Consider the following 15,166-nt stretch of genomic DNA (forward strand, 5'->3'; position numbering starts at 1 on the left):
GAAAAAAATTGTGATCCTAACCTGAATTCAAATCAATTTAGTTTGACAACGTTAGAATTCGAGTGATGTGAACTGAGAAATGCTAACATAATGGGTTTGAGTAAGATATTGGAGAAAGCTAAATTATTTAAAATTTTAGAAAAAATCTTATAAACGTCCATAATTCTTGCAGCACTTTCGTCTTAATAAATTTAACATTTCTTTTTTTTTACTTTTATGAAGCGTGGATAAATTTTTTGTTTGGGGTAGTAAAAAGAATTGAAAAGTGTAAAAGAGAGGATGGAAGAGTGTTAATTTTCTTCTGTTTTGATGGATTCTAATAAAAAAGTGATTTTTTTTCATAAAGTAGTAGGCAACGCGCAAGAGCTCTTTACCCTGCCTCTTTATCTACAAACCCGTTGCACCTGTTAACCACCATTTCATTTTTAGATATGAAAATTCTTAACGCGCATGTTCTTGGCTTCGCGGTTCACACCGCCCTGAAACGCCAACAGCACCAGGATTATGCCCAAAAAAACCCACGACACTCGTCTAGATTTGTCAAAACATTCCAAAGGAAGACCACTTCTTATATTCTCGATACAGCCCCATAGACTTGGCTGTGTTTCTACGAGAAAAACACATTTATATTGCTCATATGCAATGCTCATAACTCACTCAACATTTGTTTGACAAATTGTCTACATTGGCTAACAGATACAAATACAAGGGCTAAATTAGACAAATTAAAAACACAAGTGCCAAACATGACCTGTAAGCCAAAACAATATTATATAACAATTGAGTTGAAGTTCTATTACTGAAATCAATAATCATAAGTTTTCAAGTAGGTAGTTTTGCATTCAGATTGAAGATTATACATGCTGAGCAAAGGCATGGGCAGACGACCTTACACGTTCAAGGTGGATTCAACCTACTCGACTATGACTCTAATAAACAACGTTGCAGACTGATTTGCCCTGCCCATAAATCAACCATCTTACGAAAGCTCTCAAAGTCGAACTACGGGGGCAGGGGAGAAATGGCTATATTCATTTACGATAAATACTTCTTGAACCAGACACCAATGTTAAGCAAGCTCTCAAAGTCGGATTGTGGTCTGCAAACACAAATTCGTATCAGATGGAAATCCAAGCATGAAACTTTATGACCTTGGCTGTAGTGACTAGCGACTACAATGCTACAATGCACTAGCACATTTGGAGCATAAGTTTACCTCTTAATTGCATGAACATCACAAGGAAACACAATGATTTTGACAGGAACTCCTTTTTCCTTCAGTGCCCGAGCATACTACGAATAATAAATACCCAAATCACTTTTCAACTCACATCATTCCAATCATGTAAGTGTTTGAGTCAAAATCATCACACCCCCTTCACAGGAAGGAAATCAATTTTAAAGATGAAGGCTAAAAGAATTAAGTTCATAGATTCCAATTGTTTATTGTGTTTGTGCTTCATTAATTCATTTTCTACTGCAATGCAGCCAAGAAGAACAATTATCCAAGCACTTGCTTTTGTTGTCAAACTATTAAGAAAAGGCGTAGTTCATTAGGAGAACATGTACTTACTTGAAATCCAGTAGAAACTGGAACACGAAGATCCTGAGCACCCAAAAGAAAAAGGGTGGGTGTTTTAACCTGCAGATAAGATCCTTCAAAAAGTTAGAAATAGCAATCGCAGTGTTGGACCAACCAAAGTGATCCTAGGAGGGAAGATCTGGATACAATCCAAACCCTCGGAATTGATTCCCTTGAATTAGCCACTCTCAAGAACTAAACCTTCACATTCATCATGACCCCTTCCAAGACTATTAAGCTTATAAAGAATTACCCATTTTTCACTCTTTTCTGTTTCTCTTTAGTTCCATTTATATTTTGCTTGATATCCAGCACTGAGAATACACAGCTTGCCTGTGCAAATATAAAATATCATGCTACTCGCCTAGTTGCCTTTACAGTGTCACGGCATGTAGAAGTATGGTTGTGGTTGCAGCTATGATATCTATTTAGTTGCTTAAAGGTGAATGTGCATGTAGTTAATCAATGCTGGGAGAACGACTGTGTTGACTTTGTTGCTTTTAAATCTGTATGTAAACTTTCCGTCTTTGAAAATATTTCTAGAAGAATCTTCAAACTTCAGAGTAACCTAATAATATGGTAACAGAAAAGAAGCCTTAACCAAGCACCCACCTTTGAGACATGTGAAATAGGAGATTTGCTGTGCATGAGAGTCAGATGCTCAGCTGACGGTGCTTCTGTGTAGTAATTTTTACCCTCACTTCCATAGGCCACCACATAGCACCAATCAGGGATGTCAGTTGTACTGACCATTAATGCAAGGTTACAGACAGGGTTCATTGCTGCTGCCACAGCAAACTTATCTGGTGCCTGCAGCATAAATATTGTTCAACTCTCAAGAATAACTTAAAAAGAACTCGTCTACCAAGCGTGCATAAGTAATAGATGCTTCAATAGGAAATTAAAAATCTATTTAGTACCCCACAGAAAAAGAACAAAGCTTTACGCAAAGAAAGTTGAGGTTCCACCATAAAACTAATTGGCAATACGGGGAGTAGCCCAACTTATTTATATGCCCATGCAAGGTCCCTCCTCCTCCCATCAATGTGGGATTCAATCTCCATATGTGCCTCAAATAAACTAAAAAATAACAGTCATGCTTTCTATAGAACTACCAACCTGGCCAATCAAGTGAGTTGTTAGAAAGCCGCCATGAGAACCACCAACAACTGCAATTTTTGATGGACTGGCAAGTCCCATGTCAATGACATGATCTATAGCCACCAGTACATCATCCACATCCTGTAGCGAATAAACTGGGAGATTAGGGTCTTTAAATACAAAAGCAGATACATAAAGTAAATACTAGTTATACAGGTATATTAACAACATAAAATTCTTAGCATACATGAGCATATACAGATATATTTACACCAGAAGTGTTTATATCTGTGTGTATGATACCAAAATGTAGGACTCTGCCTAAATAAACAGGTGGTATAAAGTAGGCTCCCCTAAGGAACAATGCCAATCGGATAACAAAATTAAGATTGCTATAAAACAAATAGAAGGTAAATATGTATAGGTAAGCACCTGGGACCCAACTTTCCCTGGAAGGGACTGAAGTGCTTCTTCCCCAAACCCCAGTGAACCTCTGAGATAAACTAACATGTCAGAACAATCTCATAACATAACATCTGAACAACAAAATTGAACCACAATTTGGTTGAACATCAAATACATTTAGCTGCACAATTCAAAGCTTTGACAGTGGTATGAAAAATCACAATCATACCTATAATTTACAAGTAACAGGTTGAACCCAATTGAAGAGAGAAAAGCAAGGGACTTTGAAAAGCTTGACACTGACACATCGTGCGGGCCTCCGTGGAGGATTACAATTAATGGGTCCAATGAATCATTTCTTTTAGTTTTGGAAGACACAAATATAGCTTCAATTGGTTTGGCAGCACCTGAAAGGGTTTAAGCATATACAGGATGTTAAAATAAATTATTCTCTGACACACCAGATAGAAAATTGGTTCATTATACCTTTTGTTACGCCACCAGAAACATGCCTGACGGGAACCTTCAGTATACTGAATTGCAGAGAGGAGAGCAAAGATTTAACCTATCTCAAGTTGAAACATGAGTAAAACAGATGTAAGCCTGAAGATAATCATGATATGTGGAAATATAGAAAAGCGGATTGATGGACCTTCTCAGAGCATTCACTTGTGGGGCTTGATACATTTAACCAACTCCATGCGGTACTTTTACTTTCTTTATCAACAAGGTAACCATACTTGATATGAGGCACGTCTACTGGACTGCTAGACACTTCAGAAATCAAGGATGAAGTGAAATTTCAGTATTGATGTTTCCAAGTATTTATCAGTAAAAATGGCAGTTTATGTTACCAGCAATGATATTGTCCCCATCTAGTGTAAGAACATTCCATGAATTTGAATCAGCAGGGCTGACACATGATACTTCCCCACTGTACTACCATGTAAATACCATAGGTCAGTTATAAACAGTTAAAATGTAAATACGCTGTGCATATGATTGGTCACTATAATTACCTCAAAACATTCACAGAAAGTATCACTTCACAGCTGCCCCATATGGAAGATATGATCATCGTGCATCCATCAGAAAGCCATGGATTACTAAGGATACTTGACTTGTAAAGCCCAGGGAAGCAACCATCCTCAGGACACATTACAACAGGAATCTTCAAAAAAGAAGTGTATTTAGTTATAATTATATAAGCATGGGGAGGGATTAAGAGAGAAAATATCATACAAAATGTTCTAAACTTCTATTGTTATGTTCTGCGATGTCACCTCCATGAAATGAAAACCTTTTGTTGAAGAGAATTAAGCTGGAGTTCAATTGTGGTCCCCTTCACTTTTTTCAAAAAAGCACATTTTTTAGGATCATATACAAATTAACCAATAAAGCATCAATGGGAAGCTACCCATACACAAAATTACCAAGCACAAAAAAAAAAAAAAAAAAAAAAAGGGGGGGGGGGGAGAGAGAGAGAGAGAGAGAGAGAGAGGAGAAGAAAACAGGTCAAGGGAAATTTATATATATATATTGAATGTTCACCCTCAGTGTGTATGATAACAACATCAAATTCCAAATTTACATCAGTACATAACATACCACTGGTAAGTGAACCATGATTTTCAATCCTAAAAGTTCAGGAATGCGAACTTGTACAAGTTTGCACCTTTACAAGGAAAAGGCTTAATGCTTACTTATATCCACATCCTAGCAAATGAACCTTCGTTGATAAGTTACATGCCCCAAGGACTCGAACAAAGAATTGCACACCAACTGAGTCGTTTCAAATTATCAATCAGATAATAAAATGTTGATTACTCAACAGAAAGATAAAAGCTGAAGAGCTCACCACATCAACAATTTTTGCAGATGAGGATAGCACTCCATCAACTGGCCAGTCTATTCTGTGAAGAGAATCTGTTGCATAATGTGACCCAGAATCCACAGAATTTCTTGCTGATATAAACAGAAGGAATTTTCCATCTGGGCTGCAAAAATTACATTGATCATGTTTCAAATACAATCAGAATCAGTAATCGCATATGATATTTGAATCAATCAGCCATCTATTGGATAACGTTTGAAACAATAGTACAATAGTACAATTCCGATTCTAATGTTCATCAAACTCCAATTAGTATTTACTTTAGATATCAATTTCCGTTGTGAAATTGAAAGAGGAGGTAACAAACGCCAAAAACTAAATTTTCATTTGTGCAGTTCTCGAAAGCATACAAGTAATTTCTCCACTAGACAGATATTTATAAGGAGTTATCAAAAATCTAAACAAGCACTGTGCATAAAATATATCATAGACTGAAGTGCACACAAACAAAGAACTAAGTGTCAGATGGGGGAAAAATTACCTGAACCGTGGATACAAAGCACTACTTATGCTTTGAGTCAGCTTTACAGCAGGAAAATCTTCAGTTGAACTAGCTCTAGAACAGTTAAAGAGATCAATACTTCTATCAAATGTAGAAGCACAGAGAATCTCCAAAGCAATTAACAAGCAAAAGATCCAAAAAACAAAGGGCAACAAAAAGTATTACACAAAGCAACTCACTTGAGTTCAGATCCATCGGTTTCTGATTCAGAATTTGGTGCCCTGACTGCATACAATGCACAGGGCCTGTTAATGCAATACTTGATACCAAGTTTTCTGAAACCATCAGACCACCCAACAAAAACCAAAGATTGATGTGAGCCCTTAACTGGTGGTGCCCATACAACTTGACCAACACTCAAAGACTTTTCAATTCCTTTGACAGCTTGGGCCTCTCCACTGTACAACATAGGATAATTAAAGTTAGCTGGGAATTTAAACGAGAAATCTCCTTACTTCTAATCCTGGTACTAATAGAAACTAAACCAATTGTACAAGACCTGTTAATATTGATGACGAAAAGTGCGGGCTGCCTTTTTCCAGCATACGTTTCCCCCCATTCTTCCTTCCAATCCCCTTGACCTTTCCAGTTACCAAAGTCCTTATCAGTAGAACTACCATTCTTGTAGCCCTGACCTGTAAATGTGGGCTTGGTGGGAGCTGGTTCCTCAGCAACATAAGCAATGAGAGTTTCATCAGCGTTCCAAGAAATTCCTTGAAACCTGTATCATTGAAAGTTTGAAGGTCTACCACTATCACTAAAGACATAAGCAAAAAAGCATCTAGAACACACATCAAATATCGTGCATGGAAAGAATGCATTCACGATATATACCATTCATCAGCATATACTGAACCATGAACAGATTGGGGGATGTGGAATTCTTTCTCCACTTGACCTCGACCCCAAATTTCAAATTGACAGGGAGATTCATTCTCGGGATTCCGAACTACAAGAAGCTTTGCACTGGACGGGGATGGAACAAATACAGAGACTCCCATCATCTCAACGGGGAATGGGGACCATTGGAAGTTTATAGAATCGTTACTTTCTCTTGAAATATGAGAGGATAGAATGAATTTCTTCCTCTTGTTTGCCAAAAGATTCGGTTGACTAATTGAAAACATTGCCTGAGACTCAATTCCTGAAACAAAGTTTAATGTGCACATCCTCATTAGGAAAAAGTCTTTGCCTTTCAATTAGAGAGGAGGTATATATGCTTATATATTTCCTTACGCATGTAATGTATGTACATATGAATCTGTTGTACGTAATCTGAGGATAAGGACATGCACGTTAGAAGAATGAGAAATCATACCAATGTCAGATTTAAAAGTCCATGCCTTGTCAATGCTGGAAATACTAGTGAAGTCTTGGAGTAGCCTAGACTGTGACGTATATTCTTCCTCAGTTGTTGCATCTACCCCCAGAGGCATCTCCTTCAATGAACCGTCTTTAGAACTGCCCATGGCTAAAAGTGTAGACAATCTTTTACTACGGAGTAGATTGCACTGAAGATATTGTCAATATATGATGCCAAGGAGCTATGAAAGTATGTCGTAGCTCATAACTCAAAGGTCAGAAGCATTGGTCATATAAAAAAAAGGCATAATCTCCTAGAACGAAAAAGAAAAAAAAAACTATATTTTCTTGTTCTTTTAATGAAACAAATGAGTATTAGCATGTCATTCTTTCTTCAACCGAATACAGCAGATGTATGGTAACAGAAACAAGCAATCCGCCAACTCAAATTCTACTTTACATGAAAAAGGATGCTACTTCTGATTATTGTGATGAACGTCAATAACAGCTACGTGAAATTTCTTCAAGTCAATCTGCCACCTCAGATTATAGTTCTACATAACTTGGAATTGCCAAATAGTTAACTCACACATTCGATTCTACCACATACCACTTGTAAGAGTTTCGGCTACAGGAAAATCTTAAGGCCTCTTTGCGGTCACGGAAATTACTCAAATTCAATTTACACTTCCAAGACCAAATTTCATACCCATCACTGGAATCCCATCTAGTAAAAAGGGTACTCGCGAATTCGGGCAATGTGGAATAAAGTTAGAATCTTTTTCTATGTCCAAAACCAATGATCCTTTTCTAGTTTTTTTATATGGCCATTCCATCAATCCAGAGACAATATACTAAGATAATTTTGATTGGTAACTCCTGATTAAAATTCACAATCGCACACTAGTTCAAGAATTCAAACAAACATGTAATTCAATTCAAAACGTTCCACTCTATGCAACCAAAAACAAATGAATCAAAGCACCGAGCAAAGTGAGATGAACAAAGTAAGAAAGGAAGAAATACCAGATACCCATCAAAGAGTTTAGCACAAACACTTGGATTCGACGACTAAAAGTCAACAGTGCATAGAATTTTTTTTTGGGAGGGAGGGGGGGGGGTGTGGGAGAGAGAGAGCTTACGTTGTGAGAAAATATCGAAGGGGTCTGCAACTGCTGCTCCTCGGAGTGAGAAGAAGAGTGGGAATGTGAGATAAAATCGGAAGTGGAGGAGGAGGGAATCTTGGAATCGGACGAAGCAAGTTGACGCACCAAGCCGAGGTGGTTAATAATGCACTGCTCATTTTGTTTCAATAATACACCATTTTTCTATGATTCTTCTAGGTGACCATGTACAGTAAAATCCAATAACAATGATTAATTATGTCATGTTCCGCTTACCAAAGAAGCTAAATAGAAATGTTAAGTGGTCACGAGTTTAGTTAAGTTAGCTATACCTCTTTTTTCTGCATTCAAGTTTTGACTTCCCTTCCTCATATTTTAATTGAATCTGCTGTAGAATGATAGAAATAAATAGGCATGAAAAGGTTCTGCACACATTTTTTCAAGCTTTAGCGTATAAAAATCATTTTCGTGGTTAAGCTAAAAAATAAATACCTAACTCCATTAGTTTATTTTAAGATTTATTTCTAATTGCAAGAAGCTTGTGAATTGGTTAAGAGCGTTTTTCAGCTTGCATAAAAAATAAGCACCCAAATTTTAGACCAAACGCTAAATAGGGATTAAAGGCTTGTTGCATATGCACAGTGCAATCGTTTCACCAACGAAAGTGGGCTTAATTAGGTTTTTGTTTTAGTTAATTTTATTTGTTTTCATTTTATGTTTTGATGAGGACTAGCAAAAGATAGGACTGGGGGTATATGTTAGGTTGATTTTATATGCATGTTTTATACCTCTTACAGTTATTATTTAGTCATGATTTTATATTAAATTGGTGAGTTTAATGTGTCTTGTGTGAGTTTTAGTAGAAAATATGATTTGTGAGCAGGGAATTGGAAGCTTAAATTAGAGAAACACAAAGAATTACCTAGTGGGATGTAAACTGATGGACTGGAGCAAAGAATGGAACAGTACATCATATAAAAAATTGGATCATTAAGGGAAGCCCAATATAATTAGGCGGTGCAAAGCATGCGGTGCTGTATTTCCCAAAAGGAATTGGGTTTTTGAGATTCCCACAAGCACGTGGATTAGTTAAGAAGAGGAGGGGGATTTTAAAGGAAAAAAAAGTCACATAAAGAGGAAAAGAACCCAGTGCCGCAAGGATTTTGGGGAAGATCATATCACGCACACTTACAGACTACCAGTTTTACAACTCCACAAAGGCTCCAAGATTTCCCAACGCATATACACACTCTAAGAGCACTTCCACCGGGGTGCAAATGTGCCAGCACCCAGTCAAAAAACCAAGCTGGGGCTCAGTCTATTCACTCCAGCCCACAAACTTGCCTGGCACCCAGCCCAAACCAAGCAACAGACCAGCCCATTTTTGACAGACCCAGAGACCGACGCATTTGGCTGTCGTGTGCAGTTCACTCGCGAGTGGGTGCTAGTAGGGGACATGGATGCAGGTGGTGGGGCCCGCTGTCAGCCCACATGTTCTTCACCCAGAAGTAGGCTACGTGGCCTTCTCAGTGCCGTTGGATTTCCAATGGCTAGTTTTCTAGACCGTTGGAATCCAACGGTAAAAAAAATTTAAATTTTACTTTTAAAATGGACCGTCCGATCACAGATCAACGGTCCACGTTTTTTAACCAAAAATAAAAATAAAAAGGCCCAACGGTCAGAATTATGACCATTGGCCACGTGGCAGCTCCTTAGCTCTTGGATTTGAATACTTTTCAAATCCAACGGTCCAGATTAATTAACTACATTAAAATTTATTAAAAATTATGAAAAAAATACAAAAAAATTATTAAAAAATACATTAAATTTTTAAATTTTTTTCTATAAATACCTAACCTTCATCTTCCACCTTACAACACATTTCAATATTTTCTACACTTTCTACATTTCAATATTTTCTACACTTTGAGAGAAAAAAATGTCTATGTGGAAGCTCATTGAAGATGTTACATTGTTTGAATGTTGGGTTCACACAACTCATGATTCGATTACGGGTAATGAAATGGATAAGTGAGAAATGTGGAGTAAAATTACGAAAATGTTTTGCGATGTACATGGAAAATATGCCAGAAGTAGTCAAGGCCTTCAAGGTCGTTGGAAAAAACTCAACGCATCCTTTACTTGTTGGAAAAACGTCATCTCTCATGCTTTCGGTAATCTACGTAGTGGGACAAGGTTAGCGGATCAGGTGACAATATTTTTATTTATTTATATGTATTTCACCCGCATCAATATTTTAATTTATTTATTTGTGTTACACCCACATTTTTTATAATATTGTCTTATCCCACATTTATAGACACTACAAGCACAAGCTTTCTACAATGTGAAGAACCACAACAAATCATTCAACAAATGGGAATGTTGGCAAATTGTCAAAGATTGCCCCAGATACAACTCCTTTTGCACAAAATATGGATCATGGTTGCAAATAGCACTCATGATTTTGTTGAACAAACTTCGTTGCATTCTAAAACGACGCCTAAAAACATGATCAGGGAATACACTGTTGGGAATAAAATAATCTTCCAAGAGATTTTTACCTCATCTTTCCCTTTTTCTATCGAAGTTTGCGGCACATTTGGGTTTGGCTATCTGACTCACAGCTTCCATGACACGATGAAAATGTGAGACCCTCTGCCTTCTATGGTCATCATCTGAGTCCTCCATTGCGAAAGCCTCATCTCCACCTACACCTTCCTCGAGATTGATCAATTCTTCCTATTGTGCCAACAATCTTTTCTGTTGCTCCACAAATTGTTTATGCACTCTCCTTGAAGAAGACATTGTAAAAAAAACTCAAGATTTGAAAACGATGAAGAAAGATTCTGAGCTAAGAAGAAGGATTGAGTTTGGTGTGAGGATGAATGTAGAGATGTAGGGTTTATATGGACAAAAAAAGAAAGGATGAGGTTTTGGACAATGCCACATGGCACTACATGATTGGTTGAAAATCTTATTGAAATCTTGGCTAAATTATTGCAAACAAGAAGTGACACGTGGCGCGTCGGGATTGGTTGAAAATATTATCGGAAATCTATCCACAAAATAGTATGTTCGGATAATGACACGTGGCGTAATAAGATTGGTTGAAAATCTTATCGTAATCTTGGCTAAATTATTGTAAACAGATAGTGACACGTGGCGCATCGGGATTGGTTGCAAATCTTAACGGAAATCTATTCACAAAATAGTACGTTTAGATAAATACACGTGGCGTTACGAGATTGGTTAAAAATCTTATCCAAAATTAAAACTATTTTATTTATTTATTCTTTTATAAAAAAATTTAAATGGGCTAGGTGCCAGCGCATTTTTTTAGGGGTGGAGATGCTTTGGCCTATTAGAGCAGTTCCACCGAAACACCATTAGGCCGACACCCAATCAAAACAAGGGGTCGGGACTCAGTCAATCCACTCCAGCCTGTTCAATTGCCTGGCACCCAGCCTAAGCTAGTCTCTAAACCAACCTAGAATTGACAGAGCCAAGGACCGGGCTATTAGCGTGCGTTTTTTGGGAATGGCGCCGAGGAAACGCAAGACGACTAAGCAAGACGAAAAACAGCTGGTGGCCCCCGCGAAATCAAGCTGGTGACCCATTGCCCGACGCCCTCATCTTCACCTTCCTCCTCCTCCTCACCTACTCAATCTTCATCGGCACCGTCGACATCCGATCCTACTTCCTCCCACTCCTCCCCTCATCGCCGCCTCCGGTTGTCCGGTCCCTTTGCGCCACCACCTCCCTGCCTCTTAAGGTCTACATGTACGATTTCCCAAGCCGCTTCAACGTCGGAATTATGAACCGCCGGAGTGAGCTGGAAAAGAGAGAGAGAAATAGAGAGAACCGGTTGGGGATGTAGAGGGGAGAGTATAGAGGGTAGTGGAACCTGAAAGCCACCTACCTTTCGAAGGAAAGAGAGCATAGATTCCAGTCCATGAGGAGTGAAGGACGATAGAGCGAGAGAGACGAGGCTGCGAGAGGGATGTGAGAAACCAGAGAGAGAGAGAAGCGTGATGGATTGAGAGAGAAAAGGTTCCTGACTTCTTCTTTTTTATATATAAAATTATTATTTTTATTATTTTATAATAATAAATAATAATATTTTAATAAAATTGACTAGGCAATTTTTTTGTTAGGGGTGGAGATGCTTTGGCCTATTACTGTTCACTGGGGTCTATTACTATTCACTTGAGTGAATAAATACGCTGGGTGCTAGCGCAAAGTCTTTAGGAGTAGACTTGCTCTTACTGTTCATTGGGGTCTATTACTGTTCACTTGAGTGGATAAATGCGCTGGGTGCTGGCGTAAAGTCTTTAAGGGTGGAATTACTCTAATACAAAGTTGAAGTTCAAGATTTATTCCATGTCATCGAATTCATCCATGTTTGTCATTAGTTTAATCATGAACTAAGTCTTTTTGTTAGGACTAGGGTGTACTCTTATCATGAACATATAATTCTCGTTATTTTATATTAATCTTAGTTATTTTCCATGTTGAGTAATTCTTATCATATAACTCTGTTCATTGGGGTCTATTACTGTTCACTTGAGTGGATAAATGCGCTGGGTGCTGGCGTAAAGTCTTTAAGGGTGGAATTACTCTAATACAAAGTTGAAGTTCAAGATTTATTCCATGTCATCGAATTCATCCATGTTTGTCATTAGTTTAATCATGAACTAAGTCTTTTTGTTAGGACTAGGGTGTACTCTTATCATGAACATATAATTCTCGTTATTTTATATTAATCTTAGTTATTTTCCATGTTGAGTAATTCTTATTATGCTTTGTCGTTATCAAATAATTGGCCATTATTTGTGTGAAGAACTAAATTGTGACTGGCATGTTGAGTTTAGTAGATTGCTTCTTGTAACAATTACCATGAATTACGTAAATGAGTAGACATACAGGTTATGATTTGTGTAGTCTCGTGTAATTATCTATTTAGCGTAAATGGTTTCGATTATATATATATATATATGTGTGTGTGTGTGTGTGTGTGGCTAGACATAGCATAGGTGGATAGTTAGAAACATAGTTAGTATATTCTGACAGGAAATATTAACAAATCAAGGGATAATTGCTAGCAACTTAGGAATAATTTGATGTTAATATGAATAACAGGATTAGATGGGATTAAGAATGAGGAACCTAATGTCCTAATGCTTCCATAAATTAATCTTTTTTAATTCATTCACTTTTACTTCATGTTCGATCAATTATTATTTTTACTTTCGTTCTTTGCATATTTGAATTTGTCAACGTAATCATTCTTTTATTTAAGTTTAGTTTGAAGTAAATCTCAATAGTAAATTTAGGTTAATTCGATCCTTATTTGAACGACACTCTACTTATCATTATATTACTTGGACGATATTGTACATTTGCAACAACAATTCACTAACCTACATTACAGCAAACGAACATTATATGTTTTGGTTGTTTCGGCATGTCTTTTATTATGGCTTTTTTCTCCCTGCAATTGCTGCTAGAATGTATTTCAATGCTCCGGTAATGCCAATTGTTTTGCATTCATTAACATGATGGTCTTGTTCATCGTCGCATAGGAAATCATATCCCAAATGCATTGTTTTTCAGGGGGAGTACTTGTACATTGGCGCCGGTTTGTTTGCAATTGTGTTTTGCATGATTGAGATGGATAAGCCGGACAAACCCGACAACTTTGAACCCTAAATATACAACATGGAGAGGGGAGCTCTTGACAAGCTGATAGCGGACTACAACACCATGGATATATGGGATTTCAATGAGAAATATGGAGATATGTGGGATTTCACTGTGACTGTGAAGAAGGAAGATAATATGAAGAGATAGAAATTCATGTGTCGTAAATTCCGCCATAATTAATATGGGATTTCTCAAGTTCTCAACCAGTTTGAGCATGAAAGGTATATAGCTATCAATTCAGTCCTTTTTTCTGTTGCTTCCTTTCTTTCTGCATCGGCTTTTTGACTTTCTTGTTTATATATTAGGCTTAGGAATTGAAATTTAGAAGGGAATGAGAACATATATATATATATTATTGGATGGTGTATTAAAGAAATAATGTAGCTCATCATGGTGCATGTGGCAGTTATTCAATTAACGTAGTCTCTCTAACAATTATTAGTGAGAGGCATTTAAAGGGCAATTTATAAAAGAAAAAAGGGTAATGTGAGAGAGACTAAATTTTGTAAACTAAATGATGTGAATACTTAAGTATTGATTAACGTGCTTATTTCTTATTGATGACATATCATTTAGTTTGCGAATTTAGTCTACAAATTGAGTCTATCTAGCATTACCCAAGAAAAAATAATCCCCTCACCTATTGTCAATAATTGGTCGAGTGCAATGATAGTTGGTCCAAGAGGTTCTCTTTAAAAGTGGCTATAAGGTTCATATTGGTCAAGATTTCGGCCTCATTTGGTGTATAGGATTCGATTAGTGGTTTATATTAGATAACTTACTAGATTCAATCAATATGGAATAAAGAAGTGGGTGCCCACTCACATAATTTGTCGAAGTGAAACTAGAAGATAAATTAATTAGGACGAAAACTTGTCCCTTCTAATCTCCAAAAGATTGGTAGGATTGGAATAGACACAAACAAGTCTACCCGTTTTAGGAGGGCAAATGCATGTAAGTTGCCCTTACTATTCATTTTGAATGGCTCATCATGGTGCACGTTGCAGTTAAATGACTACTCAATTAACTTAGTCTCCCCAACAATTATTATTGAGAAACATTTAAAAATCAATTTATAGAAGAAAAAAGGGTAATGCAAAAGAGACTAAATTTGTAGACAATTTTGTAAACTAAATGACGTGAAAGTTAATTATTAGATTATTATTTAAGTGTTGATTAACGTGCTTATTTCTTATTGGTGACACATCATTTTGTTTGCAAATTTAGTCTACAAATTAAGTCTACCTAGCATTACCTAAGAAAAAATAATCAACTCGCCTATTGTCAATAATGGTTTAGTGCAATGATATTGTCAATAATGGTTTAGTGCAATGATAGTTAGGTCCAAGAGGTTCTCTTTAAAAGTGGCTATTAGGGTCATAGTTAGTACAAAAATTTGGCAAGGTAACTATACGTTCTAATCTTTAATTAACATTGATGGTTTTTTTATGTGAATGATTTATTTAAATAAAGATTTGTGTTTTAAAATTTGCTAAATAAAGTGGAGTTTAGTTTTGGCCTATTAATACTAATAATATTATTTCTGGAAT

At 36.8% G+C, this 15,166-nt stretch overlaps 1 protein-coding gene across 4 annotated transcripts; it reads right to left on the reverse strand.

The window, feature by feature from the left end:
- Positions 1-754: 754 nt before the first annotated feature.
- Positions 755-8,158, reverse strand: LOC103447357 (acylamino-acid-releasing enzyme-like). 4 transcript variants are annotated; one of them, XM_070810571.1, is made up of 18 exons: positions 7,929-8,158; positions 6,803-6,955; positions 6,319-6,628; positions 5,984-6,205; positions 5,664-5,882; positions 5,464-5,538; positions 4,947-5,085; positions 4,108-4,259; positions 3,943-4,022; positions 3,741-3,862; positions 3,575-3,653; positions 3,318-3,495; positions 3,116-3,176; positions 2,702-2,824; positions 2,195-2,392; positions 1,574-1,642; positions 1,217-1,293; positions 755-1,099 (listed from the first exon to the last, which is right to left on the reverse strand). In XM_070810571.1, exons 2-18 carry the CDS (start codon positions 6,951-6,953, stop codon positions 1,036-1,038), a joined length of 2,319 nt encoding a protein of 772 aa, XP_070666672.1. In that variant the 5' UTR covers positions 6,954-6,955; positions 7,929-8,158; the 3' UTR covers positions 755-1,035. The 4 variants fall into 4 exon arrangements, with proteins under 4 accessions (XP_070666672.1, XP_070666671.1, XP_070666674.1 ...); XM_070810570.1 differs by having other exon boundaries at positions 6,803-6,978; positions 7,929-8,112; XM_070810573.1 differs by having other exon boundaries at positions 6,803-6,995; positions 7,929-8,093.
- Between the last annotated feature and the right edge of the window lie 7,008 nt (positions 8,159-15,166).

Source organism: Malus domestica, chromosome 13, assembly GCF_042453785.1.
Source record: "Malus domestica chromosome 13, GDT2T_hap1".
Taxonomy (NCBI): domain Eukaryota; kingdom Viridiplantae; phylum Streptophyta; class Magnoliopsida; order Rosales; family Rosaceae; genus Malus; species Malus domestica.